Source organism: Rousettus aegyptiacus, unplaced genomic scaffold, assembly GCF_014176215.1.
Source record: "Rousettus aegyptiacus isolate mRouAeg1 unplaced genomic scaffold, mRouAeg1.p scaffold_m13_p_3, whole genome shotgun sequence".
Taxonomy (NCBI): Eukaryota; Metazoa; Chordata; class Mammalia; order Chiroptera; family Pteropodidae; genus Rousettus; species Rousettus aegyptiacus.
In genome coordinates, this window is record NW_023416306.1 from 165,087,735 (window position 1) to 165,112,741 (window position 25,007).

General features: G+C 35.6%; 1 protein-coding gene and 1 non-coding gene across 5 annotated transcripts in view; one reads left to right on the forward strand and one right to left on the reverse strand.

Moving 5' to 3' along the window:
• Positions 1-25,007, reverse strand: part of TRIP11 (thyroid hormone receptor interactor 11) — a 64,496-nt gene that overhangs the window by 11,864 nt on the left and 27,625 nt on the right. For all 4 annotated transcript variants that reach the window (XM_016145450.2, XM_016145451.2, XM_036218369.1 and 1 more), the window contains 7 exons: positions 23,929-24,069; positions 23,132-23,325; positions 20,498-20,661; positions 19,060-19,163; positions 15,286-15,385; positions 4,770-4,851; positions 3,845-3,959 (listed from right to left, as the gene is read on the reverse strand). In XM_016145450.2, the coding sequence (XP_016000936.2) occupies positions 3,845-3,959; positions 4,770-4,851; positions 15,286-15,385; positions 19,060-19,163; positions 20,498-20,661; positions 23,132-23,325; positions 23,929-24,069 (900 nt within the window). The remainder of the gene's footprint in view (positions 1-3,844; positions 3,960-4,769; positions 4,852-15,285; positions 15,386-19,059; positions 19,164-20,497; positions 20,662-23,131; positions 23,326-23,928; positions 24,070-25,007) is intronic.
• On the forward strand, positions 944-1,062 carry LOC118601205. Its single transcript, XR_004950268.1, has one exon. It is a non-coding gene; the product is annotated as a 5S ribosomal RNA (ribosomal RNA).

Below are 25,007 nucleotides of genomic sequence, written 5' to 3' on the forward strand. Positions count from 1 at the left end.
TCAATAGATGAAGAAAAAGCATCTGACAAAATCCAGCATCCATTTATGATAAAAACTCACAGCAAAGTAGGACTAGAGGGAACATACCTCAACATAATAAAGGCCATACATAAGACAAACACACAACTAACATCATACTCAATAGGGAAAAGCTGAAAGTGCTTTCCTTAAGATTAGGAACAAAACAAAGATTTTCACTTTCACTACTTTTATTCAATATAGTATAGGAAGTCCTAGCCACAGCAATCAGACAAGAAAAATAAATAAAAGGTATCAAAATTAGAAAAGAACAAGTAAAACTCATTATTTGCAGATGACACGATACTATATATAGAGAACCCCAAAGAGTCCACAAAACTATTAGAACTAATAAATGAATTCGGTAAAATAGCAGGATACGAAGTTAATATTCAGAAATCAGTTACATTTTTATACGGCTATAATGAGTTTCAGAAAGAAAAATTAAAACCACCTCATTTACAACTGCATAAAAAAATTTTCTAGGAATAAATTTAACCAAGGAGGTAAAAGACCTGTATTCAGAAAAGTGTAAGACATTGATGAAAAAAACTGAAAATACATATAAATGGAAGCATATACCATGCTCATGGATAGGAATAATTAACTGTTAAAATGTCTATACTACCCAAAGCAATCTATAGATTCAATGTAATCCTTATCAAAATACTAGTGGCATTTTTCATAGAACTACAGCAAATAATCCTAAAATTCATATGGAACCACAAAAGACTCTGAATGGTCACAGCAATCTTGAGAAAGAAGAACAGAGTTGGAGGTATCAAACTACCTCGCATCAGATTACACTACAAGGCTACAATAAAAACAAAAAAAAACAAAAAAAAAAACATGGTACTGGCATAAAAACACACACATAGATCAATGGAACAAAACAGAGAGTCCAGAAATAAACCGATGCCTATGTGTCTACGGCCATGCCACCCTGAACAAGCCCGATCCCATCTGATCTCGGAAGCTAAGCAGGGTTGGGTCTGGTCAGTACTTGGATGGGAGACTACCTAGGAAGACCAGGTGCTGTAGGTGTAAAAAAAATATTTTTTAATAATAATAAGGGACTGCAATCTGTGAGGTCAACCAAGGGTTGCCTCACCTAAACACAAACAAACAAAAAAACAAAACAAAACAGAAACCCCCGATGCTTATGTGGTCAATTAATCTATTATGAAGGAGGCAAGACTATACATTGGGGTAAAGACAGTCCATTCAATAAAAGGCGTTGGAAAAATTGGATAGATATGTGCAAAAAAACAAAACTAGACTATCTTCTTTACTATATACAAGAATAAACTCAATTAAAACTCTTAAAAGAAAACATAGGCATTAAACTCTCCACCATTACTGTTAGTAATTTTTTCTGATATTATCTCCTCTGGCAAAGGAAACAACAAAAAAAATAAGCAAATGGGACTACCTCAAACTAAAAGTTTTTGCACAGCAAAGGAAACCATCGGCAAAACAAAAAGACAACCTACCGAATGGTAGAAGATATTCCCCAATGATACATCCAATAAGGGTTAATGTCCAAAATTTATAAAGAACTCATACGACTTAACAGCAAAAAAACGAATGATCCAATTAAAAACTGGGCAGAGGACCTGAAGAGACATTTCTTCAAGGAGGACATACAGATGGCCAAGAGATATATGAAAAGATGCTCAAGGTCACTAATCATCAGAGAAATGCAAAACAATGAAATAGCACGTCACACCTGTCAGAGTGGCCATCATCAATAAGTCAACAAACGAGTGTGGGCAAGGATGTGGCGAAGAGGGAACCCTCGTGCGCTGCAGACGGGACTGTGAACTGGTGAAGCCACTACAGAAAACAGTATGAAGGTTCCTCCAAAAATTAAAAATAGAACTATCTTATGACCCAGCAATTCCACTTCTGGGTATTTATCCCAAGAAATCCAAAACACATTCCAAGATATATGCACCCCTATGTTCACTGCAGCTTTATTTACCATAGTCAAGATACGGAAGCAATCTAAGTGCCCATCAATAGATGACTGAATAAAGATGATGTGGGGCATGTATACAATGGATTACTCAGCCATAAAAAAATTTGAAATCCTACCCTGAGAGATGACATGAATGGACCTAGAGGGTATTATGCTGAGTGAAATGTCAGAGAACAAACAAAACAGAAACAGACTCACATATAAACTTTTAGTTGCTAGATTTGAGGTGGGGGGGCGGGCATTGAGAGGGCTGAGTGAAAAAGTTTTAGAAAGGGATTAAGAAGTACAAATTGGCAGTATCAAAACAGTCACTGGGACCTAAAAGTACAACATAGGAAATATAGTCAATAATACTGTAATAACTACGTATGGTGCCAGGTGGGTACTAGACTTATGAAGGCGAATCACTTCGTAAATTATATAAATGTCTAACCACTATGCTGTAAACCTAAAACTAATATACGATAATACTGAACGTTACCTGTTACTGAAAAAAAATTTTAAATATAGCCACTTAATGCTATGAATGTCCTATACGGGCTAATTTAGCACCATCCTACAAATTTGGATATGCAGTACTTACTAATTTCCATTTTGAATTGTTTTTTTGACTCACATGTCAGAAAAGCTAAATGACTGACCCAGGGACATAGAGCGAAAACATGGAGGATTTGGAATTTGAATCTGAATCTATCGAATTCCAAAGCTCATGCTCTTAGTCACTATGAAGTTACTCAACATGGCACCTTTCACACCTCCATATCTTCATATGTAGGACTGTTTCTGCCTCAACACTCTTCCTAACTTCTACTTGGCTTTCAAACTCACTGCAAACATTACCTACCTAGGAACAACACTGAAGTAAAATTAAAAAAAAATAAATATATCAACAGAGAAACACAAATCAAAATCATGAGATGCCACTTCATACACACTAGGATGCTATTACCAGTTTACAAAGAGAAGAAAAGAGGAGAAAATAGAGAAAAGAAGAGAAAAAAGAAAAGAAAGAAAAAAGAATAAGTGTTGGCGAGGATGTGGAGAAATCAGAACCCTTACTCACTGCTGGTGGGAACATAAAACAGTTCAGCAACTGTGGAAAACAGTATAGCAATTCCTCAAAAAATTAAATACAGAATTACCATATGACCCAGCAATTCTACTTCTGGGTTTATATCCAAAAGAATTAAAAACAAGGACTCAAACAGACATCTGTATAGCCATGTTCACAGCAGCACTATTTATAACAGTGAAAAGGTAGAAGCAACCAAAGTGTCCATCGCTGATGGACGAATAAACAAAATATAGTATATGAATACAATGAAATATTAATACATTTAACATACTCAAAAAGGAAATATTGACACATGCTACTAAATGGATGAATCCTGAAGACCTACGCTATGTGAAATAAGCCAGACACAAGAGGATAAATATCACACGGTCGCCAGTGGCTGGTGAGGGTCATGGGGAGGAGAACTAGTGTTTACAGGATATTGAGTTTAAATTGGGAAGATGAAAAAGTTCTGAAAATGGATGGTGATGACGGTTGAAACAACAATGTGAATGAATACCACTGAACTGTACACTTAAAAATGGTTAAAATGGTAAGTTTTTGTTAAGTTTTATCACAATAAAAAATAAATTTTAAAAAGCAAAAAAGAAAAAAATTACACAAATTGGATAAATCCACTTCTTCACTGTAATAGGAAATGATTCCATTTCCACATTATTAAAAAATTGTATTCCAGGAAAAGTTATATAATATACAAGGAAAGAAAATTTTATACAACACCACTGTTTTGGTTATAACTGCATTTAGAATGGCTCACATTGTCCACTTACTTGTTCCATTTCCTCCCTTTTGATACCCAGGATGCTTCCCATTAATCGTAATACTTCATGACGCTTATTTTTCGGCGTGTGGAAATGTCCAATGAAGAGATTTCTCATTAGGACTCTACAAAAATGAAGGCAGAAACTGCTCAACTAACTCAACAAGTTATCCCAATACTTGGTGTACCCAAATAATAAACACTAACCATATAAATATTTCATTGTACTTAAACAATACTTAATTATAAAAAACACTAAACGATATTTTCAAGTAACTTTAGAAAAAATCTCGACATGTCTAACTAAGAATACTTCAAACAACCCAAAATGTATAGCTTTTAAAACATCACTTATTGGCTATCCACTTTCTTCAACCGAATAACAACTGAGGTGGTCCTCATCAGAACTGCTCAGTGCCTGTCTGGGTTGATGTCAACCTTCAGGAGACACTTCAGATTTTTCCCTCCCCACCTTAAACAGCAATGACAGTTTGTGTGCTTAATGGTCATGCTTATATTTCTCCATTAGCGTTTATTAAAAATTTGCTAATAATATTGAAATCTTTAAAATATTAATGATATATTTCATATATATCTAGATGTCAGACTTCATACATGAGCAAAATATGTTCAATTAAGGACAGTAAAGAGTGAAAAAGAATGGTAAGAAAAAACTTTTTTTCTAAGTGTGGTGGTGATGTTTTAACTCTTCCATATGGTTTTTAAAAAAAGAATTTGAGCTGGGAAAATCTATTTAAGCAAGAGAAGAGGAATTATTCTACTGACCCCTCATTAAAACTACCCACAGCTCATCACTATGTAGGAAAAAGAAAAGGCTTTTTAAAAACTCAATCACATATAAACATCACATGCAGAAGTTTTTACCATAAAAGTAATCTCCATAAAATACATAAAAGTTAAAAGGCAGAGCATACTTGTCCACTTTTCCTTCTGTGCTATTTACTAAGTTCATTAATTTCTTTTGTACATCATCCAGCATTTCTTGTCGGAGCTCATCTGTTATAAAACATGTGAAAAAAGACAGTCATTAACTGATTAAAATAGCACGAATGAATACATAATGAGATTTAAGACATCTTTTCCGAGAATTCTGAATACATGCACTTATTCTAATTAGGAATATTCAATTACTTCCACCTCTTCTTTGGTTCAGGTAAGCAGGCTTTCTGGTACATAGGTTACCCGGAGGCCAGAGTATGCATTAATTCACATGGTTTACCCTCAATAATCAATCCTTTAACAGAAAATTTAAATACTAGAAAAGAAAAACAAATAGGTTTCCATTGTCTTCAGAAACTTAATAGCAAAAAAGAGATTTTCACCACCGCTTCCTTGCATGAAACATTTCCACAGCCACCCTTTAATGGAAGGAAACAGAAAAGGACAATTTTAGATTTTCCTTTTTCCATTTTCCTGGCTGTACTCCGCCTTCTGGTGAGCTAAGAAAGTATCTAACACAACTAAGGCCATGGCTCGGGGTGTAGCTGATAGGGCAAATTCTGGGGAAAATAAATTGCAAAATACAATCCATATTACTGGTTCTAACATACTAATCAAGACACTACAATTTAGGACGAAGGATGTTTGGACTATTTTATTTTAAAATTCTTATTTAAAAAGGAAGCAATATATGTAAAATCTTGGTGGAATTCTTGGAACTTGAGCAATATTAAAGGCAAAATCTAGGATTATGACAGGAAATAGCCTATTCATAAATTCAACCACGCCCCTGGGCCAAGGATTTCTGGACCACAGAGTTCACGCCTACCACCTCAGACATGGACAGTGTGAGCTGAGAGATGCTCATTAACTTCAGGCTACACTGTAAATTTCATTCTGAAAGAAATGAATAGAAGGCTGCTTTGCGACAAAGCTCTATTTTTCAAATCAAGAAACACATCCAAACACTAGACGCTGACCTCTACCCACAAACCTACTCTGAGTTATGCTGCATTTTCCTAGCAGTAGCTGGATACGAGTTCCTTTGTCAGATATTGCAAATATTTTCTCCCTTTCTGTGGGTTGTCATTTCACTCTTGATGGTATCCTTTGAAGTGAAATTTTTTTCATTTTGTTGCAGTCCAATTTATTTTTCCTTTTGTTATGCTTTTAGTGTCATATCTAAAAAATCACTGCCTAGCTCAACTTCATTGAGATTTACTCCTTTGTTTTGTTCTAAGAGTTTTACAGTTTTACTTCTAAAATGTAGCTCTCATTACGACCCATTTTGAGTTAATTTTTGTGCACGGTGTAAGGCAGGGGTCCAATTTCATTCTTGTGCATGTGGATATCCAGTTTTTCCAGTACCATATGTTGAAAAAACTATTCTTTTGCACTCTTGTTGAAAACCTATTGACTATAAATGTATGCTTTATTTCTGGACTTTCAATCCCCACTGCAAGACTTCTGTAAATGATTTTTCTTCTGCCTGGAAAGCGCCTTTCCATTGGCACTAACTATTAACTCCTATTTACCCTTTATATCTCCGTTCCTAAATCACTTTCTCAAAATTTCCTCTGAACCTTACAGATTTAGGCCAGGTTCATCTGCTTCATGTTTTTATTCTGTCTTGTACAAGCCTGAAATTCTGACTTACAATGCTAAATGTATATATAAAATTGTCCAGTTTAACTGTTTGCAATGGCTTATGGTTTTTCTAAATTGCAAAAATCTGAATTGCCAAACATAATTCATATAATAGGCTAACTTTACCAAAATAGAGATGGTTGCCATAACCATATTATAAAAGTGAGGTTTGTGTTCGGAAAATCTACTACAAACGTTTCCTTTCCTGTCTTTCCAGTAAGGAATTTAAGCTTGGACGTTTAAAAAAAAAAGAGAGAGAGAGAGAGAGAACAAGACTATTATTAAAGTCCAAGTCAGTAAAAGACGTTTTAGATTCTTAAGGTGCACGTATATGCTATGACCACATGGTGCTGTCCGGGCCCCTTCTAGTACTATGTTCTGAATGTAATAAAACTCTCAACTATTTATAGTAAATTAACCATTCTGAACTAACCATCCCATGCACAAATTAAAGTAAGAGCCAGAGTAAAGATGGGCATGGTCTTCTCTTAACTTCCCTCCCTCCTTCCCAAAGCAGCAGGGAAACAGAAGTCGAACTTATCCCAGGCCTACCTTCCCTTTCTCTAAGATCTTCCTTCTCCTACCTTTCTTCTACCACTAATGATTTTTTATATTGTTTAAATGTCAAAAATGATAATTTTCTAGATATTTTGGGTTATATAAAATTAATTAAAATTAATTTCGCCTGTATCCTTTTACTTTTTAATGTGGCTACTTAAAAATTTTAAATTTTACATGTGGCTTCCATTGTATTTTTATTGGATAGCACTGCTTTGTAGCAGAACCAGGATGTAACCAGTACACTATGATTGTCTCTTATCAAAAAAGAAAAGACAATACTGAATGGTAAATGGACATCTTCAGAGTAAAATTCATGAAGCAAAGAGTGGATTCTGATAAAAATGATTTTAGGAAGACGAACTGGAAAAATATAACTTTGCTCTATGAAAAACTAATAAAAAATCTGTCTTAAAATTCAAGTCAGAAAATTTTTTCCTGATGAAAATTCAATATTGGTATCATTTTGAATAAAATCTCTGTGTTCTGAAAGGCAGGATCAAAACATACTTAAGGGCAAAATAATAGGGTAAAAGTTTCTTAAACTCATTATGAGAACACAAGTTAGTCCTGAGCTAATGTGATAGAGAACTGATAACTCTGCATGCCTTGCAGGCAATGAAGAAAGCTGTTTTGAATTCAAGTAGTTTAAATATATTCTGATATTTGAGTCTAGGAAAAACCCTCAGAATTTGGGGGAAGAAGTTGGAAGGCTAGTAGTAACCAGGAAAGGTTTAGAAAAGAAAGTCAAATACTGACTTCAAAGGTCTCTACAGACTCTTTCTCTCCAGGAACCCTTATTCTCCTCCCATCAGAGATTCTGAATATTTCTCCACAAAAACTGAACACTAATTCAAACCACAATTTGAAATCATAACTGTATTTATATGGGCAGGCAAAATACAGTTATTCAGAAATGAGTTTTTGGCCAAATAAAATATCCCTGTGAAATAATCTAACATGCTCAAAAAATTCCTTCAAAGTTAAAAAAAAAAAGGCAGTGGGGGGTACATTTTAAAGTTGAGCAATAAAGCAACTGAGATTTAATCTCGTTTAGAAAAAGAGTTACTCTGAACATATGATATCCTAAAATCTGCCATATCGGAGCTTCTCTCAGTAATGCCTAGAGATTGCACCATGGCCTTCATCACTTGATTTAAAATCAAAACAACATAAAATGTAACTGACTACAACAAATCAGCACATCATAATTTTACATTTTATTTGTGATTAGCAACACTGCACTATAATACTATCTTCAGAGAACATCGTAAAATTAAGTCACACTCTTACAAAGTCATTTGGCTATTTCATGACTAAGCTCCTCTGGACAAGAGTCAGCCCGGTTTAATAGCCACCTAAGAACAGTGGTTGGAGCAAGACTTGAGAGTTAGGAGACCTGCATATGAATTATAGTCCTGTCACAAGACCTGGATATGAATCATGGTTCAGTCACTAGGGCCAGACTTTGTTGCCTATTTTGCAAAATAAGCATGCTTATCTCAAAGGATTTTTTAGAATCTACTAAGTGATTAAATGTGATTTCTCTAAATAGTAAAGTGCTATATAAAGCATTAGTATTCATTCATTTGATTTCTTAAAATATCATCTTTCAACCTAGCCCTATCCAATATCAATAATATGTGTTACTTCGGTTAACATTAACATTGATAGTTTCTCCTCTATTTTGCCTTATTTGTCATCTTTACGAACCAAGGCAAAGGAGTCAGTAGAAGAAAAAAATGTGAGAAAGCTGATTTCATTTACATATATTTCAGAAAATAAACTGGGTGTAGTATCTTACTTATACCGGCTACCTAAAAAAATTAATTTAAATCTCATACATTAAATCCAACATAATGAAATTTCGCCTCTTTATTTAAATATAATCAAAGCGAAAGCTAGAAATTAGTCTTTTCATCACAGAATTACAATGTATACAAGATCACTTTCATCATAACACCAAATGACATTTTTAAAAGGCATCTTGAATTCACTTATATTTGAAGTTAAGAGATTAGCATCTGCTTTATCTTTTAACTCAATTTTTTCAACTATATTGGAGACAATTTTAAGATGTAGAATACATGGTGAATACTTTTTCCATAATTATAATTATTAATTGCTAAGTGAAAGGTAATTTTTGAAATTCCACTTCCTAGCAATGAACTCAGACGAATTTTATTAATAATAGTATAACCTCATTATTTTAAATTTTACTGGATCAGAATCAGTGATTAAACTGAAATGTCAATGCTAAAGGACACTAGAGTATTTATACAGTTAGAGTTACTATGTGCATTTGAAAATATTTTGTAGAAATATTTTCAATGTAACCAGATCAAATTTATTTTCCCTCTCCACAGTCCTCCCTCAATCCTTTGGTATGAATTCAGTCATTTGTACTGTATTTTTTCATATCAAAACAAAAAAAATTTTTTAAAGATGGAACACTGTGAGTCAGGGTTATATATTTAAGTTTTAAAGGTTCACATAGGCCAGTCATATCCCCACCCAAAGGACTGCAATTTCATCATTGAAAAGTCATTATAATAATTTTGCCACTTGCTGAAAGTCATCAGTACTATAGAAAATATACTAATGACAAAAAGCTTTCTAGGCTGCAGACTGAACCTCAACTCATTTCTGAAAGCTCCCTGTTGCAAATCGGCACAGAGTAAATCCGGCACTCGAAATGTTTTTTTCAGCCCACATAAGGTTATTATATTTTTTTAGAAAACCTTAAATGAGGTGCCACATTTACATATTGGAATATTTCACACAGAAGTCTAGGTTTCCAGTGTCCCTTGAGAGATCTGAAGATCTGGCCACACTGGGCCCGCATTCTTACATGGCAGCAGGTGGGTGGAGCTGAGGACTGCTGCCCCTATGAGGAACTCTCCAATTCACCACAGTCTGCTCAGTTAGTTGCTCTTTTATATTACGATTTGGGCCCCAGTTTACAATTTGTGTTTGTGATCCATACTCATAGTTTCATTTCTTCATACAGTAACCTACTTCTAACTTCTACCCACTCTGCACTCAGCACACCCCACCCCGCCCCCCCCCCACTCTTATGGTCATTACCAGTTCACACAATCTTCGGCCAGTTTCCAGATTATGCCACATCGCTTCACATGAATTCCTCCCTCTCTAGAATGCTCTTCCCCAACTCCCTGCCTGCTTAGCTGTTCCTATCCACCACGCGAGTGAGGTCAAGTATGGCCTTCACGGGCCTTTCCTACCTCGCCGCGCCGCCACTGCCAAGTAGAATGGCCTGCTCCTTGCTTTATGGACACCTCGCTGCACGTGTGTGTTTACGTGCAGCCTGCCCCTCTATGTGGGACGGTAAGCCTCCTGAACACGGGACCTTGTCCCCTATCTTCGTAGCTCTAGTGCCTAGTTTAGTGCTACTACATAACAGAAAACGATGAATTTTTGAAAAATAAATTAAAGAATGACTGATTTTTCTCTGGGAAGGGAGACTATCTGGGAAAAACAACACAGGACAAAAAGAATAAATGATTTATGTTCTGAATTACTCATCCATATGAGGGAAAAGACACAAAACATTAATTCAAAACATTCCTGTCACAACATAATTTACTTTTTCCTTTATACTTAGAAGAATTAATAAAACACACATGTAAAAATATAACCATTAAGTTGAAAAGGGCTTAATTATTTATCTAACTGATACAAAATTTTTAACTAAAATTTTGGCATTGTGTAGTATGCCCAGATGTTTATATCATCACAAATAATTTTTTTTAACCATTTATGGCAATTTAGAAAACTGCATCTGGTATTTCTTATATGTTTCCTCTAAAATCACCACTTCTGCCAAAAACATCTATAAAGAAATCCCTCAAAAGGTTTGGGTAACAAAGCGTCTGGGAATGTATTTGGCCTATGTTCAACAGGACATTATATGTTTTCTTGTATAAATCATGTCCTGGAAAACGGGAATGTCTTTATTTAAAATAAAAACTCTACCAGCCAGCACCATAAAGGTAGTTCCATGAAAAGCATTTTAAACTTCTTTCATATTTGTAGTTTTAAAATCATTTTTATGCTTCATATTACAGGTTTACTAGGTCTCATTTTATACATTCTTCTAGATTTTCTGGGGAAAAAAATACTAAGGAAATTTTCCATTCTCAACTCATAGAACACTTTTTTAAAAGCGGTCACCAAACCCTCCTTTAAAAAAACCAGTAATTGGGCATAAAGATACAGGTATAAACTAGGAGGCAGACCAAAAAATTTTCCCAGTGCTAGAATCTAAACTTATATCGCTTATGAAAACTTACTGTTCTTTGTGTACTACAAAATTCACCACCCTTTTGAATAAGTTATCAAAACAAAAACTATTTTGTACTTTCGACTTCAATTTTATATCATTTTCAATTAAGCAGGAATTTTTCTCAAGGGTGATGGTAAAGAACAAGAAGCATAAGAAGGAAAATGTCAAATTTGGCCATAAATATAGCAAGGTAAAACATCTTTTAATGGTTCAGTTGTAGTCTAGGTTTCTATAGGTGTATATTTCCCCACAAATGACAATTCTATAGAAATACGAACTCTGATCAACTAAGAATAGTTAATGAAAGACACTATTCTATGTTTCATAGAGAGCTAGCATCTTGAGTTTGAAAAATCAATAAAAATATAAGATGGCATGTGAAAAAAGTCTTTGGAGCAATATTGAAACAGAACACTTTCAGGTAAAATGTTGCAAGAATAATTTCTAAAAGGAAGAAAGACTTAATTCTACTAGTCAACACGATCTATTAAAATATAGCACCTATAATATCTTGGGGTTTTCTTTCATTGCTACTTTGTCTTGGTGGGGGAGAGGGAGAAAGATGTTCTTAAACTTTCAGGGTGAAACCCTACTACTGGTTTAGGGCTCTGCTCAAGTTCCTTTCCTCCGTGGAATGCCCCTGACCCTCCCCGGTCTTCCTGGGGAACGAAACATGCACTGTCTTATGACCACAGCTGTGCACCACTGTCTTAAGACTATGAACCTAGTGTGTCTGTGCTCTGTGTTACTTTCTCGAAACAAGGATTCCTAACATGTCACACAGCATCTAAAATGAAGCCAAGTAGTGGTTCCCATTAGTACTTAATGCCTCATAAGGCATTTTCATACTTTTCATACAAAGCCTGTAAATATCTTGAACTCATAAGTGCAGTCGCACATACGTGGGACTAACAAGTATGTATTCTAAGAACGACTGAAATCATAAGTAATTTACTGTTTTAACACTGATATTATATGCAAAAGCTCCCTTTTCATATCTGACCAGACTGAATCGTTTCATCTTTGATAGCAATGACATAATGAAACGTTTCAAATAGAAAATCACTTTTTAAAGTGAGTTTCCTAATAATTGTTTAAATGTTGAAACTGCATATCAACTAATCATCAGTCTGCAGATGCTTAGAGATAAAACAATACTTTGCTTCTACAATTCAAGTCTCTATGTACTTCCTTGCAACAAAAGCCAATCTGTCCTTTTCAAAATTGTTTCTCCTGGCAAATATTTTTGCTGTCTGGCCAAGTTTTGTGTTAAAAATAAAGTACAGTATTACAACATCAATCAACATTTAAAGTACTTAATGATCTATGAAAGAAAATATACAATGATCTTTTGAAACAACCAAGTCAAAATTTTATTTATATTATCAAATCAAGAGTGCAGCTTTGAGAAAATGAAATTACATTTTTGTTAAGAGATATAAAAGCAATATCAAGCATTTAGGTAATAAAAGAAAACAGATTGTTAAGAAGAACTGTAAATGGCAAGAATAGCTTAAAGACAGCAGAACGAACTATTTACTCCCCTTCCTGTCTGTGCAGTACTGGCCTCTTGCCTGCCCTTTCAAATACCAGTGGTATAAGCATGAACAAGAGCCTTTTCTGTAGCTAATGTGGGGTCCACAAAACCAGTGCAAAGTTGCTGTGCATTTACAATGAATATTAATTGTACGTCTTACATGAATAGGGACCTAAGTCACCTAAGTCTTGTCATTTATAATCAAAATCTGAAAATATTCTACTACTGGGGGCTTAAATGGGTGCCCCAAGTACTAAGCAGTACAAGGACTTTCATAATATTTAGCAACTACAATGAGTCATAGAATATTTTATCTTACCATCATCATCTGCTGAAAATGACTCAGGTAGATGTCTAAAGGGGGATGGGACGTTAAATATTATAATAGCGTGACATACAGCACTGAGCTGTCACAGATCAATGAATTGGTTCAGAATACTGGCTTTTCACATCCATTAGTCTAGCCCTACCCTAAGATATCAATTCTTTGGCTAATCCTTTGGGTGCCTAGTGTGTCTCCTCTGGGTTGCTCACGTCTTCTAGATCAACCGTCCCCAATCTCTTTGGTACCAGGGACCAGTGTTCCTATGAGACTCTAATGCCTGATATCTCAAGTGGAAGTGAGGTGGGGATGCTAGCTCTGGGGAGCAGCTGCAAATACAAAGCTTTGCTCGCTCGCCTTGCTGCTCACCTCCTGCTGTGCGGCCTACTTCCTAACAGGCCACAGGCTGGTATCAGTGCGCAGCCTGGGGGTTGGGGACTCCAGTTAGATAATGCTGTAGCTGCATTGGCCTTCAACCTAACTAGACTGTTTTCCAAATAAATGCTGCCTCCATATAAGGGCAACCATTTCAACATGTAGGATACAACAGAGGATACCATCCTGTCTTCAAAGGAGATGGAGATACACACAACAAATATAGGTCAGATTATAAATATCCACTTTCCTGTCAGGAAGAAATCAGTAACATGGAAAGAACATGACCTTTGGTCAAGGGTCATGCAGGTGAATGCTGCATGTCATGCTATTATAATATTTAACGTCATATCCCCCCACTTTGGACATCTACCTGAGTCATTTTCAGCAGATGATGGTAAGATAAAAAATTCTATGACTTATTGAAGTTGCTGAATATTATCAAAGTCCCTCCATTACTTAGTACTTGTTCAGGCATCTATTTAAAGAGGAGAGTTCAAATCTCAGTTTAACCTATAAAATGGAATACCGCCTACTTGTAAAGAATAAATGAGGGAAGACTAAATAATACAGTGTGTTATGTAAAATGTCCATGATACTCACTATATAACTGTTTCCTTGCTGCCTATTTCCATCCCCTGTACCAGATTTAGAGTTCTAAGGCTAGCCAAGTCTTACATAGTAAACAGAAGACTTTTAGTTGGGCAGTAATTTGCCTCATAATCAAGTTATCTTGAGGAAAACTACATCGAATGATCTATCTTACTGTTTTCTGTATTCCTAAAAATCATCTCGTGTCTCCTACTGGATTTAGGCCAACTTACTGGGCTTGTCCTTTGGTGCCCACGTTTTGCTGGTCCTGGTCTGCTGCCTCCTCAGCATCTGAGTCACGGTTTCTGTAGTCTGACAGTACCTCTGCTGTACCACTTTCTATTTTTGCTTATTTCTAATTTCTATTTATTTTAGGTGGTACTTCTTAGTCCATTAACTACGTGTATAGGTGCTCACAGTGCAAGTTGGTGCATTTCTAAATTCCACTACCACCTTTACAGTAACTTTAAATATTACCTACTAAATGCAACCCTAGAATGGCTTTGGCTTCCTGGGGCAGCTTAAATCAGAGATTGAATGAGGATATGCCATCTTTGTCAGCTGTTAGATTCAACAAAGCACTTATGAACCATCTGATTATCTGAGGTCCAACTGAAAATCCTAAACACAGGACTCACCTTAGGGAACTGACAGGGCTTATGAGAAACCTTACAAGCATCAAAAAATACATGATGAGTGCCCTGTATGTAAAGCACCATCTACAATCATAAAAAGCTAGTTCTAACCAGATATTCATTATACAAAAACAGTACTCCTTTACTTGGCAATGCTGCACACTCTAACACTTCGGATGGCTTTAGGCAGGATGAACATGGACTGAATAAGGAGAAGTCATAACCATAATAGGTCAGTTCAGTCCAATCAACCTCCTTGATGGTCAACAGGGTGACAGCCAACACACCTGGTCTGACTCAATACCAAGGAAAACTAACTGGACAGCCAGGGCTGACTTAACAACTCTGGTTTCACTAAGATCATATTCAAATTGGAGCAAACTGGTCATGGGAGATGGAAACAGAAGTCACCTACCAGTGGAAGTTGGTCTCACCCAACTGTTCTGCCCCCTGGGGAAAGACTACATTTGATTCAACACCAGTGTTGTAGGGGGACAAAAAGGAAAAGAAAAAGACCTACTTTGTTTTTTAAGTTCTTCCATTTGTTCTTCCTTTAAATCTAACTGTTCCGTGAGTCTTGATGCTGCATCCAATGCAGCATTTGCTTCATCCAAACGCTCCTGGAGATGGAAAGTTCATTAAAAAGCAGCACGAAACACTATTTCACAAATTACAGGGCTGGAAGACATCTTAGAATCAATCAACGCTTTTTAGTTCAGTCGATGAAGCTACTCCTCTGTGACGTTGGGCAAGGTCACACAAACAATAAGTGTCAAAGAAAGAACCCACACTTCACAACACAATATGGTCTCTTTTAGAGTAATTAATTAGAAAAGGAAGATGCCACAGAAAGACAACATGGTGACAAAAGTAAAAAAAATATATATATATCAATAATAAGAGAACAAAAGCCATTAAAAGCAGATACAAAAAGTCAAGATATTCTTTTCAATTTTTGCAAGCCTGATGGGTTCACAGTGATGTTTCGTTATTATTTTATTAATTTTTATTTCCATAAATACTAGCAAACTTAAGCACTTTTTCATGTTTACAGGACAGCTACACCTGCTATTCTGTGAAAACCTCTCTGCGTCCCTTGCCCGTTTTCCATTGAGCTGTCTTCTGTCCGTTTGTAAGAGCACCTTCATGGTAGATACGAACCCTTTGCCATCGGTGCCACACATTTCATGTGGCAGACCTGCCAAATGTCCATCGACTGAATAATATCTTTTGCCATGCAAAAGTGTTTAAAGTGAATATAGTCAAACATGGCTACTTTGTTTTTATAGCTTCTTAAGTTTTAGTCTTGGTCAGGCTCCTCCTTGCCCCTAGACTGTACATGTGGTCTATTAGACGTTCTTAAAAGATATTTAATTTTTTAAAAAATTTACCTCTTCAAAATAATGTTTCTCAGTGAGGAGTGCTTTTGACATTCCTGGCTCCTGACCACTAAATGCCAGAAGTCCCAGGCAGTCACTGTAACAACCAAGGATACCCCCAGACTTCCGGGACCACTCTCAGCTGAGAATCCTCACTTTAATACAATTGGAATTTACTTTTGTATATGATGTAAGATGGGGGTCCAATTTTTATTTTCTTCCATATAGACAGCCAGTTGTGCCAACATCATTTATTAGATAATATATCTCTTTTCCCATTAAATTCAAATTGGTTTAGTTTAGGGTTTAGTTTTAAACTCTTGAATATATCTTGGGCTCTATTTCTAGGTTGTTCTCTGTTCCACTGATCTACTCAATATGGTATTGATTTATGGCTCTGCTTGATATTTGGTAGGCGAGTCCCTCCTCACCGCTGTTCTTTCACACAATTATTTTGGATACTCTAGAGTATTCACCAATGTAAATTTCAGGTCAACTTTTACCATCTTGAATCAGAGCGTGACAGCTTTTTTGATGTGTCATCTTGGATAGGTCAGAGTCCCCAGTTATTCAATCAAACACAATCTAGATGTTTCTGTGAAGGTATTTTACAGTACAATCAAAACATTCCTAATCAGTTTAATTTAAGGAAGACACATTATCCTAGATAATCGTGTGGGCTTGCTTGAATCAGCTTAAAGTACTCAAAAGCAGGGTGGAGGCTTCCCCAAAAGACAGAAGAAATTCCTTCTGTGGACAGCAAGTTTGGCATGTAATCATGGAGTTCCATCCTGCTTGTGGGGTTCTTTCCTAACCACCTGGGAACTGCAGCTTTGGCCTCGGCCTCTGAGTTCTAGTCGGCCTGTGCTATGATCTTCCCAGTGTCACAAATTTCGAACTTGCTTAGCCAACCCCCAAAATCACACTGCCAATTCCTTGTAATAAATCTGTTAGGTGTGTATCCATATATCACACACATATATCAATGATTACATGTATATGTTAGTATATATGTGTTCATACATAAAATGTTTAATATTTGAAACCTGCAAAGCTAAATGTAGTATAAAGAAAATTTAAATAAGCTTTTAAATGATTTTTTTTAACCTCATACCATTTACATTTAAGAAACTATTAAAACTTAAAACTACATCAAGACTTCAAAAATTCAGTTAGATTTTGTTATTCCTTCTACCATCTGTTTGGTTTTTATTTCATTAATTTCAGCTTTTATCTATTAATTCCCTCTTCAGTTTCTTCTGATTTATTTTGTTCTTTTTCTAAACATATGTTACCTTTTAAATAAAAAAAAAATAAAGCTAGTTTAAAAAGAAAATGTGACTTCCATTCCAATAATATGACAGACTATATACTCCAGATCCACTGGAAATAACTAAAAGTGTGAGATAAAATATCTTTTTAAATGTATTAATGAGCTGACCAGAGAGTAAGCATATAGGTCAATAAACATATTAAAAGATGCTTGATTGACCTCAACGGTAGTCAGAGAAATGCAAATTAAAACCATAAGAAGCTAGCCCTTCCCCTGCCACACTGGCAAAAATGTAAACTATTCTGATAATGCCCAGTGTTGCCAGGGAGGCAGAACAAGAACTCTCATGCACACTGGCAGGAGTAAATGAGCACAACTGTCAACATCTAATAAAGTTGAAATTGCTCACACATATCCCACGACTTGACAATTCCAATCAGGACACACACCTGAAAGAAACTCCTGTACATGTACACCAGAAGGTATAAACAAAGAAGTTCAAAACCACATTGTTTGTATCAGAAAATGAAATGTCCTTTAGCAATAAAACAGGTAAATTACATATGCATGTAATGAATAGAGCAGTGAAAACAATAAACTGCACACGGTAACATCACTGAAACTCATGACATAATACTAAGCAAAAAAAGCAAGTCACAGAACAATGATTCAATTTATATAGTTCAAAATTCCATTTATACAGTGTTCAAAAATATGTCAAACAAACTGTATTGTTTGGAGTGCAAATTGGTATGTGATAAAACCATTAAAAAAATTTAAAAACCAAGGGGGTAACAAAGATAAAATTTTGTAGTGGGTTACCCAGGGCATGATGAGAAGAGGAGGAGACGTGGAGGAGAGAACAAGGAGCTTCAAAGAATGGCGTTCCATTTCTTACGCTGTGTGGTGAGCATGTGGGTATCTGCAGTATTGCTATCCTTATACTTCATACATATTATCTATATATTTAATAAAGATTTTAAACCTTTAAAGGAAACGCAGCTTCCCTTATTTGGAATATTAATGTGCTTGAACGGCATATTCACCACTAATGTGACATGTAAAGAAATTGTATTACTTTCCACCAGCTATCTATTACCAGAGTCTACGTATGACTTAGAAAGTTTATCCTAAATCTAAAAGCAGGTCGCTTTCATGTCATATATCTTCATGAGGGTTTGTTTTATTTAAATCTTATATATAATTTTTGTATGTATGACATGCAACATAATAAATAAAGAGAAACATTTTAAAGGGTTATGCTGCAAGAGAAAAAGATCTAATGGGATAATATACATTATTCTAACCCATGTGAAATACAATATGCAATATATTTTGAAAAGAGAAAATTATAAAGTTAAAATTGTAGGTTTTCTTCTCGTGATCTCTAAGATACTCATCTATGCTAACAATTCTAAATCTCCTGCCCTCTCATGTTTGTCGTGTCTACTCTAAACTATAAGTCGCACGAGGAAAACCCTGAGTGTCCTGCTCCCTCTTATGCCCCAGCACAGGGTACAGGTGAGTCATTCAAACAATATTTACTAAATTATTTGTTTAGAAGGTTATTTCCAAGACAAAGATTCTATAAGTAATTGTTTCATTAATAATAAAATTACAAGGAAAAATTATTTCGACCAACCTGTAATGACAGCACTTTTCCTTCCAGATTTTCGGCTTTTTTCTTCCATTCAGCTGCGAGCTGTTGGTTCTTTTCTAGTTCAGCAGAATACATAGCTTTTTCCTCTAAAAAAGAAAAAAAAGTTACTTAAATGCATATGACTGAATCAAAGAAGCTAATCTTAAAAGGCTACATACTGTAAGATTCCAACCGTAATGACAATTCTGGAAAAGGCAAAACTATGATGGCAATAAAAAGATGAGTGTTTGCAGGAGATGATGAGGGGGATGAACAGGCAGAGCACGGAGGACTTTTAGGGCCGTGAAAATACTCTGTATGACATCATCGTGACGGAAATGTGTCATTACACATTTGTCCGAATCCCCTGAATGCACGACACCGAGAGCGAAGCCTCGGGTGAACTACGTACAAACTTTGGGTGACGATGTGTCAGTGTAGGCTCAACGAGAAAATCATATACCCGTAGTGGTAACATCCACTGGATCGGTTTCCTCTGCCTAAATCCTTCTTCGTCTTGTGCATCTTGCAAACTCTTCACCCCTTCAGAACTGCACTCACATATTTCCTCTTTGGCAAAGCTTTCCCTACGGCCTCGGTACCATATTACTTTGCACACACGTCCACTCTAGCTAGCATTATATAGAGTTGGCTTAGAGAAATATTATACTTAAAATTCAAGATTTCAACCATGAGTAACCCTGAAGGTGTACATTCATACGAGTTTAAACTTCAGCCTAGACACTTACCTACAACCCCTGTCACTTCGTTGGCTTCATACCCCCTCACCACCCTCCTGCTTCCCGCTAGCAGTTAATTCACTGCAATGATTACTGAACGTATGAGGAGACAAGCGGATGGGTGAAAGAACTAAAGGGGGTACATCGGAAGATAGGAGCTAGATGTGAAAAAGCATATTGTTATTGGGGTAAAACTTCTCTGGTCGCTGTTACTGTGTTTCCAGAAAAGTATTTTTCACCTAACTAGAAAATGGATTTACTGCAAAGTATAGACGAAGAGCTAAGGACAAGTTCATCAGTACTTCAAAGGTCAGTAGTTACTGATGATTAACTCTTGGAAGTGGGTTCAATCTCCAATATCGCAGCACTAGACCGTCTTTTCTACACGTGGGCCTCTCTCGTCCTTTGTATTCCCCTCTTCATCACATGATCCTTTCTATGAGACCCTCACACCTTCCCCAATGGTCACCTTAACTGGTCATGATACTAAACCAAAATTTTAAATACTATAGTTTATGTTCTGCAGTCTTAATTGTAAAAGCAGTCTAAATTAACTTAACGACTACTTATCTTTTCCTCCTACAGATGGGTAACTTTTCAAAGACATCCCTACGCCTAATCAAAAATAGCACTCAAATAAGCCAACATTCCCTGTAACAACAGTAATTTTTCTGCACAGAAAGCCTGACCGTACAACGTACCTTGCTGAAAATGCTCTAGTACCATCTGCAGGTTGGAGAGTGACAGAGCATACTGCTTTACTTGTTCCTGGGACACAGAAAGCTGCAGGGCAGTCTCATCCCTTTGCTTAGAGACTATATTCAGTTGTTCCTGTAATGACTCTACCTGCAAACTGGCTTGATGGCTTCAAACAAACAAAAAATAAAAATCAGACTGTTTCTATTTAGGTACTTTACAAGTTGAAACATCTTCCCTACATTTTACTGGATTAAATGCAAATTAGATTTCAAAGTATTTAGATCACTTTAATAAGATGAAGCCCCTTCTCTACTTTTTTTTTTTGTGGTAAAATATACATAATAAGATTTATCATTTTAACCATTTTTAAGCATATAGAGTCCAGTGGCTCTAACGAAGTTCATGCACGCTTGCACAATCACTACCATCCATCTCCAGAACTTTTTTCATCTTCCCAAGCTGAAACTCCACACTCATTAAACGATAACTCCCCTTCCCCCAGCAACTATAATTCCACATTCTGTCTCTATGATTTTGACCTTCCCTACATTTTATTGCATTAAATTCAAGTGAGAGTTCAAAGAATCTTGAAGAGTACCCCTGATCTTGGTTCTGTTTTTGTTAATTCGACCATCCTTTTTGTGAAAGTGACTCTGAATATAAATGGCAGTCAATTTAAATACAGTATTGGGCTAAACAAGAAATGCCACTATAAAAAAAATTTACAAATACCTCACAACTTGCATGTTTCCAGGCTAAAACTCTATGAAGTAATTTATCATAAAACTATAAGTTGTAAGGGACCTTGGAAGTCATTTTGTCCAGCTTCCAACCCAACAAGCAATGAATTCTATGAAGCGCCTTTGCTTTTAAAACTTGCAATCATGGTGAAGTCAAGACTTTCCTAAGATTAGCCCATTGATTAACTGCTCTGATTACTAGTTGCCTTTTATCATCACCTTCCTGCTTATACTAAATAACCCCTACACCTGCCCCAAATAATAACTCAGAGTTCCCTAAGAGATTTATATAGCATATACCCAGGCTTATGTCACTGATGTACTTCCTTAATGTATAACTATTACATACAAAATAGAGCTATAGTCTTTCCTAGGTTTTTAACATCCACGTAAATTCTTATTCAAGAGCAGCCCATCGAAGCCCTTTAAGAGCAGCTAACTTTGAAGAAACTTTACCCAATAGCACCCTCTTGTGGAAAGAGGAGTAAATTGATAATGAGGGGACGAATGTCATCAAATGTCCCTGGGTTTTATTTAACTTTGTTAGTGAGCAAATCACTCAAAGGGTGATTTTAAGAATGAAATGAGTTGTGATGTCATTCAAAAAATTAATAAAGTTCCCGTTATTACTATTGTTAAGGGCTCAAAACACCATAATCTGGTTTGTAGATTTGAGTTACTACTTATGTAACAAATATTTCCTGATGATCTATCAAACCTATGTGTAAGAATATATGCTGTGGGAAGAGGACAAAATAAATGGTATCATTTCTACCCTAAGTGACCTTACATTCCATTAGGTGGGACGAAGTGTAAGATGGTCAACAATTACCTGTACCCTAAAGTAAAATATAAGTGCCCTATCAAAGACTAAATAAAACATTCTTTATTAAGGAACGGCTTCTAATTTGAGGAAACCGAATTCTTTTATTTGAGTAGCTGTGATGAATGGGAAAACTGTGAGGGATCAGGCCTACTTTCAGGTAGAAGGATATGAAATGAAAAAGCAGGGGACAAAGAAAAAAAGCAGCTGTTTCTGAGAAACTGAGTAATATAGTTTGGCTGAATGATGGTATACTGTGTAGCCATAAAGTGATCTGGCGTAACTGTACTGATATTCATATTAAGTAGATAGAAACAGGATACAAAACAGTATGAATAGCATGATCTCTATTTTGCTTTAAAATATAGATATATACATACATATGTATGTGTATATATAATATATGCACACACATATAGAAGTATATGAAGGCTCACAAAAAAGATTATTTCTGGGTGGGTGGGAATGCAACTTTATGTTCTTTTTGGTTTATATGATTTTCCCAAAATGGAAAATAAAATGTTTTGTAGTAAGGAAAAAAAAGAAAAACAAGGCATTTTATTGAGAGAAATAAAATTTTAAATTATTATAAGCAGGGACCTGGTTACTCATTAATTTATTAGAACCAAGAGTTAATTCATACTGACCTAGGTCCCTCCCTTCTTAGAGCCAAACCTTGTTCAACATTAGGTCATTTGATTAAAAAAAAAAAAAATCATATAAATTAGATTATTTGAAAGCCTAAAAGGCTAATTAAATCAGTCAGAATTTAAGTCTATACTTCTAAAATGATGAAGCAATTAGAGTAATGGTTACAATTCGGAGAAAGCTCAGCTTGAATGCCAGATCTGGTCAGGAGCTACGTACCCGAGTATGAAACCCACACATCGTGTGTGTGCCTGACCTCAGGAAGGTCACTACCAAACCTCTTTACCCTAACTTTATTCATCTGTAAAATGGAGATATTAACTTTTGTGAATAAAATGAGGTGACATATGAAAAATACTTACTGAGTCTTAAAGTCAAGAAGTTTTGGTTAAGATTAATGCTAAAAAAAAAAAAGAGAAAATTACCTTGCATTTTCCATTGCGTCAGAGGATGAAACAAGCTTTTCCTCCAACACTGTGACTTTCTTTCTTAGTTTAGCCTCTCTATCTTCTGCAGCCAAAGCTTCCCGAGTATAAGAATCTTCTGTTTCTAAAAGATGGTTACGTAATCTCTCTAGCTCCTGGTTTAAACGTAACTCTTTGTCACGTAAATGTTGAACCTAAATAGAGGATGTTTCTTTATTTTTCTTCTACAAAATTCACCCTCCCACCCACATCCATCCCACAAGCCAGTTGTTATCAAAATTTTTCCCCATTGTTAAAGTATTTAATTGTGTACAAATCTCTCATACAGATGTGTTTATGCTGGGAAAAGTTTCCTCAAATCATCCTGAATATTCATTTGAAAGGTTTACATAAGATCTCATTCCTTGTGGCTATTACGGAAAATGGAATTATACAAAGTATTAGGCTTTTTGTGACAGACCACTTTTTCAGGAAATCTAATTTCTTCTATATTTTATGAGTAGGAAATTTTTCTTATGTCCAAGATATGCCATAATTTTTACCTTTTTTTAATTAAAAAAAAATTAAGGTATAATTTGGTTTCAGGTATACAACATGATGATTCAATCCTGGTTTTTGCTTTTGAAAACGGAAATAAAATACACTCTGGGAGATCAAAATCCTACTTAGCACATCGGAGGAAGACTAAGAAAAAAATCGACCAAGAAATTCACTTTAAATGGTACTCTTTACGGTTTTCTTACTTAAATTACTCAACTTGGTGTTCGAATTACTGTTTCTCTGAAGTGAAAGCGTACCTCGTTCTGCACAGCAGTGCTTTCCATTTGTTTCTGTTTCAGGGCCAACATGACTTGGTCTCTCTCCTTTTGAAACATAACTGTCTTCTCCTGCAGTGACTTAACTGTATTTAAAAGCTGGTTTAACTCCCCAGCCTTGCCCTTTTGGAAAGAAATAACTTTAGGTTTAATGAAAAATACATTTTAGAAAGACAGTTCTTCCTTAATTAAAAATATAGTTAACCATGTCAAGAACATCAAAAAAGGAAGGTCTGAGAAACCGTCACAATTTAAAGGAGCCTACGAACCAAGATGACTATAATATGCTATCCTGAATGGCATCCTGCGACAGGAAAAGGACATATGGTAAAAATTAAGGAAATTTAAATAAAGTATAAACTTTAATTAATGACAATGTATCGATATTGGTTCATTAGTTGTTACAAGTGGACCACCATAATGTCAGGTATGAAAAATAAGGGAAACTGGGTGTGAGGTATGTGGGAACCCTACTATCTTTGCAACTTTTCGAATAATCTAATAAACAAAAGTTTATTAGAAATGTTCTAAAAAGAAGTCAAAAGACACAATCTCTTCAAATTTACCCTAAACAAAATGTTTACAAACTTCCAAATCACTCAAAAAAGTGTGTGTGTGTGTGTGTGCGCGTGCGTGTGTCCCCATTCCTCAGGCATACACGACTGCTGTTAGAGAGAGTAAGAGTGTCAAGATGCTAGGAGAGGAGCAAGGGGAAGTCATTTCATATGCACAGTCTATTTTAAAAGAACATTTTGGCAACAATTTCACAAACGAAGGCAAGTCTGGAATGGCATCTTGCTACATGGCTGTGAAAATTTATTCCTGAATGCATTCCATACAAGCACAATATATTAAAGATAGAATCAAAAAGATAACGCTTCATTGCAAAAATTGAGCCACGAATTTACGATGCTAGCTCAAATTCTAAATACGCCCTGCTGGGTAGTGAGGCCAGGCCAATATTTTCCAAGTAGATATTCAGTGAAAACATTTCTTTCATAATTACAGAGAAAGAACAAATGCTTGAAAAATTAAAGAAAGTTGAAGATCTCTTGTTGAGA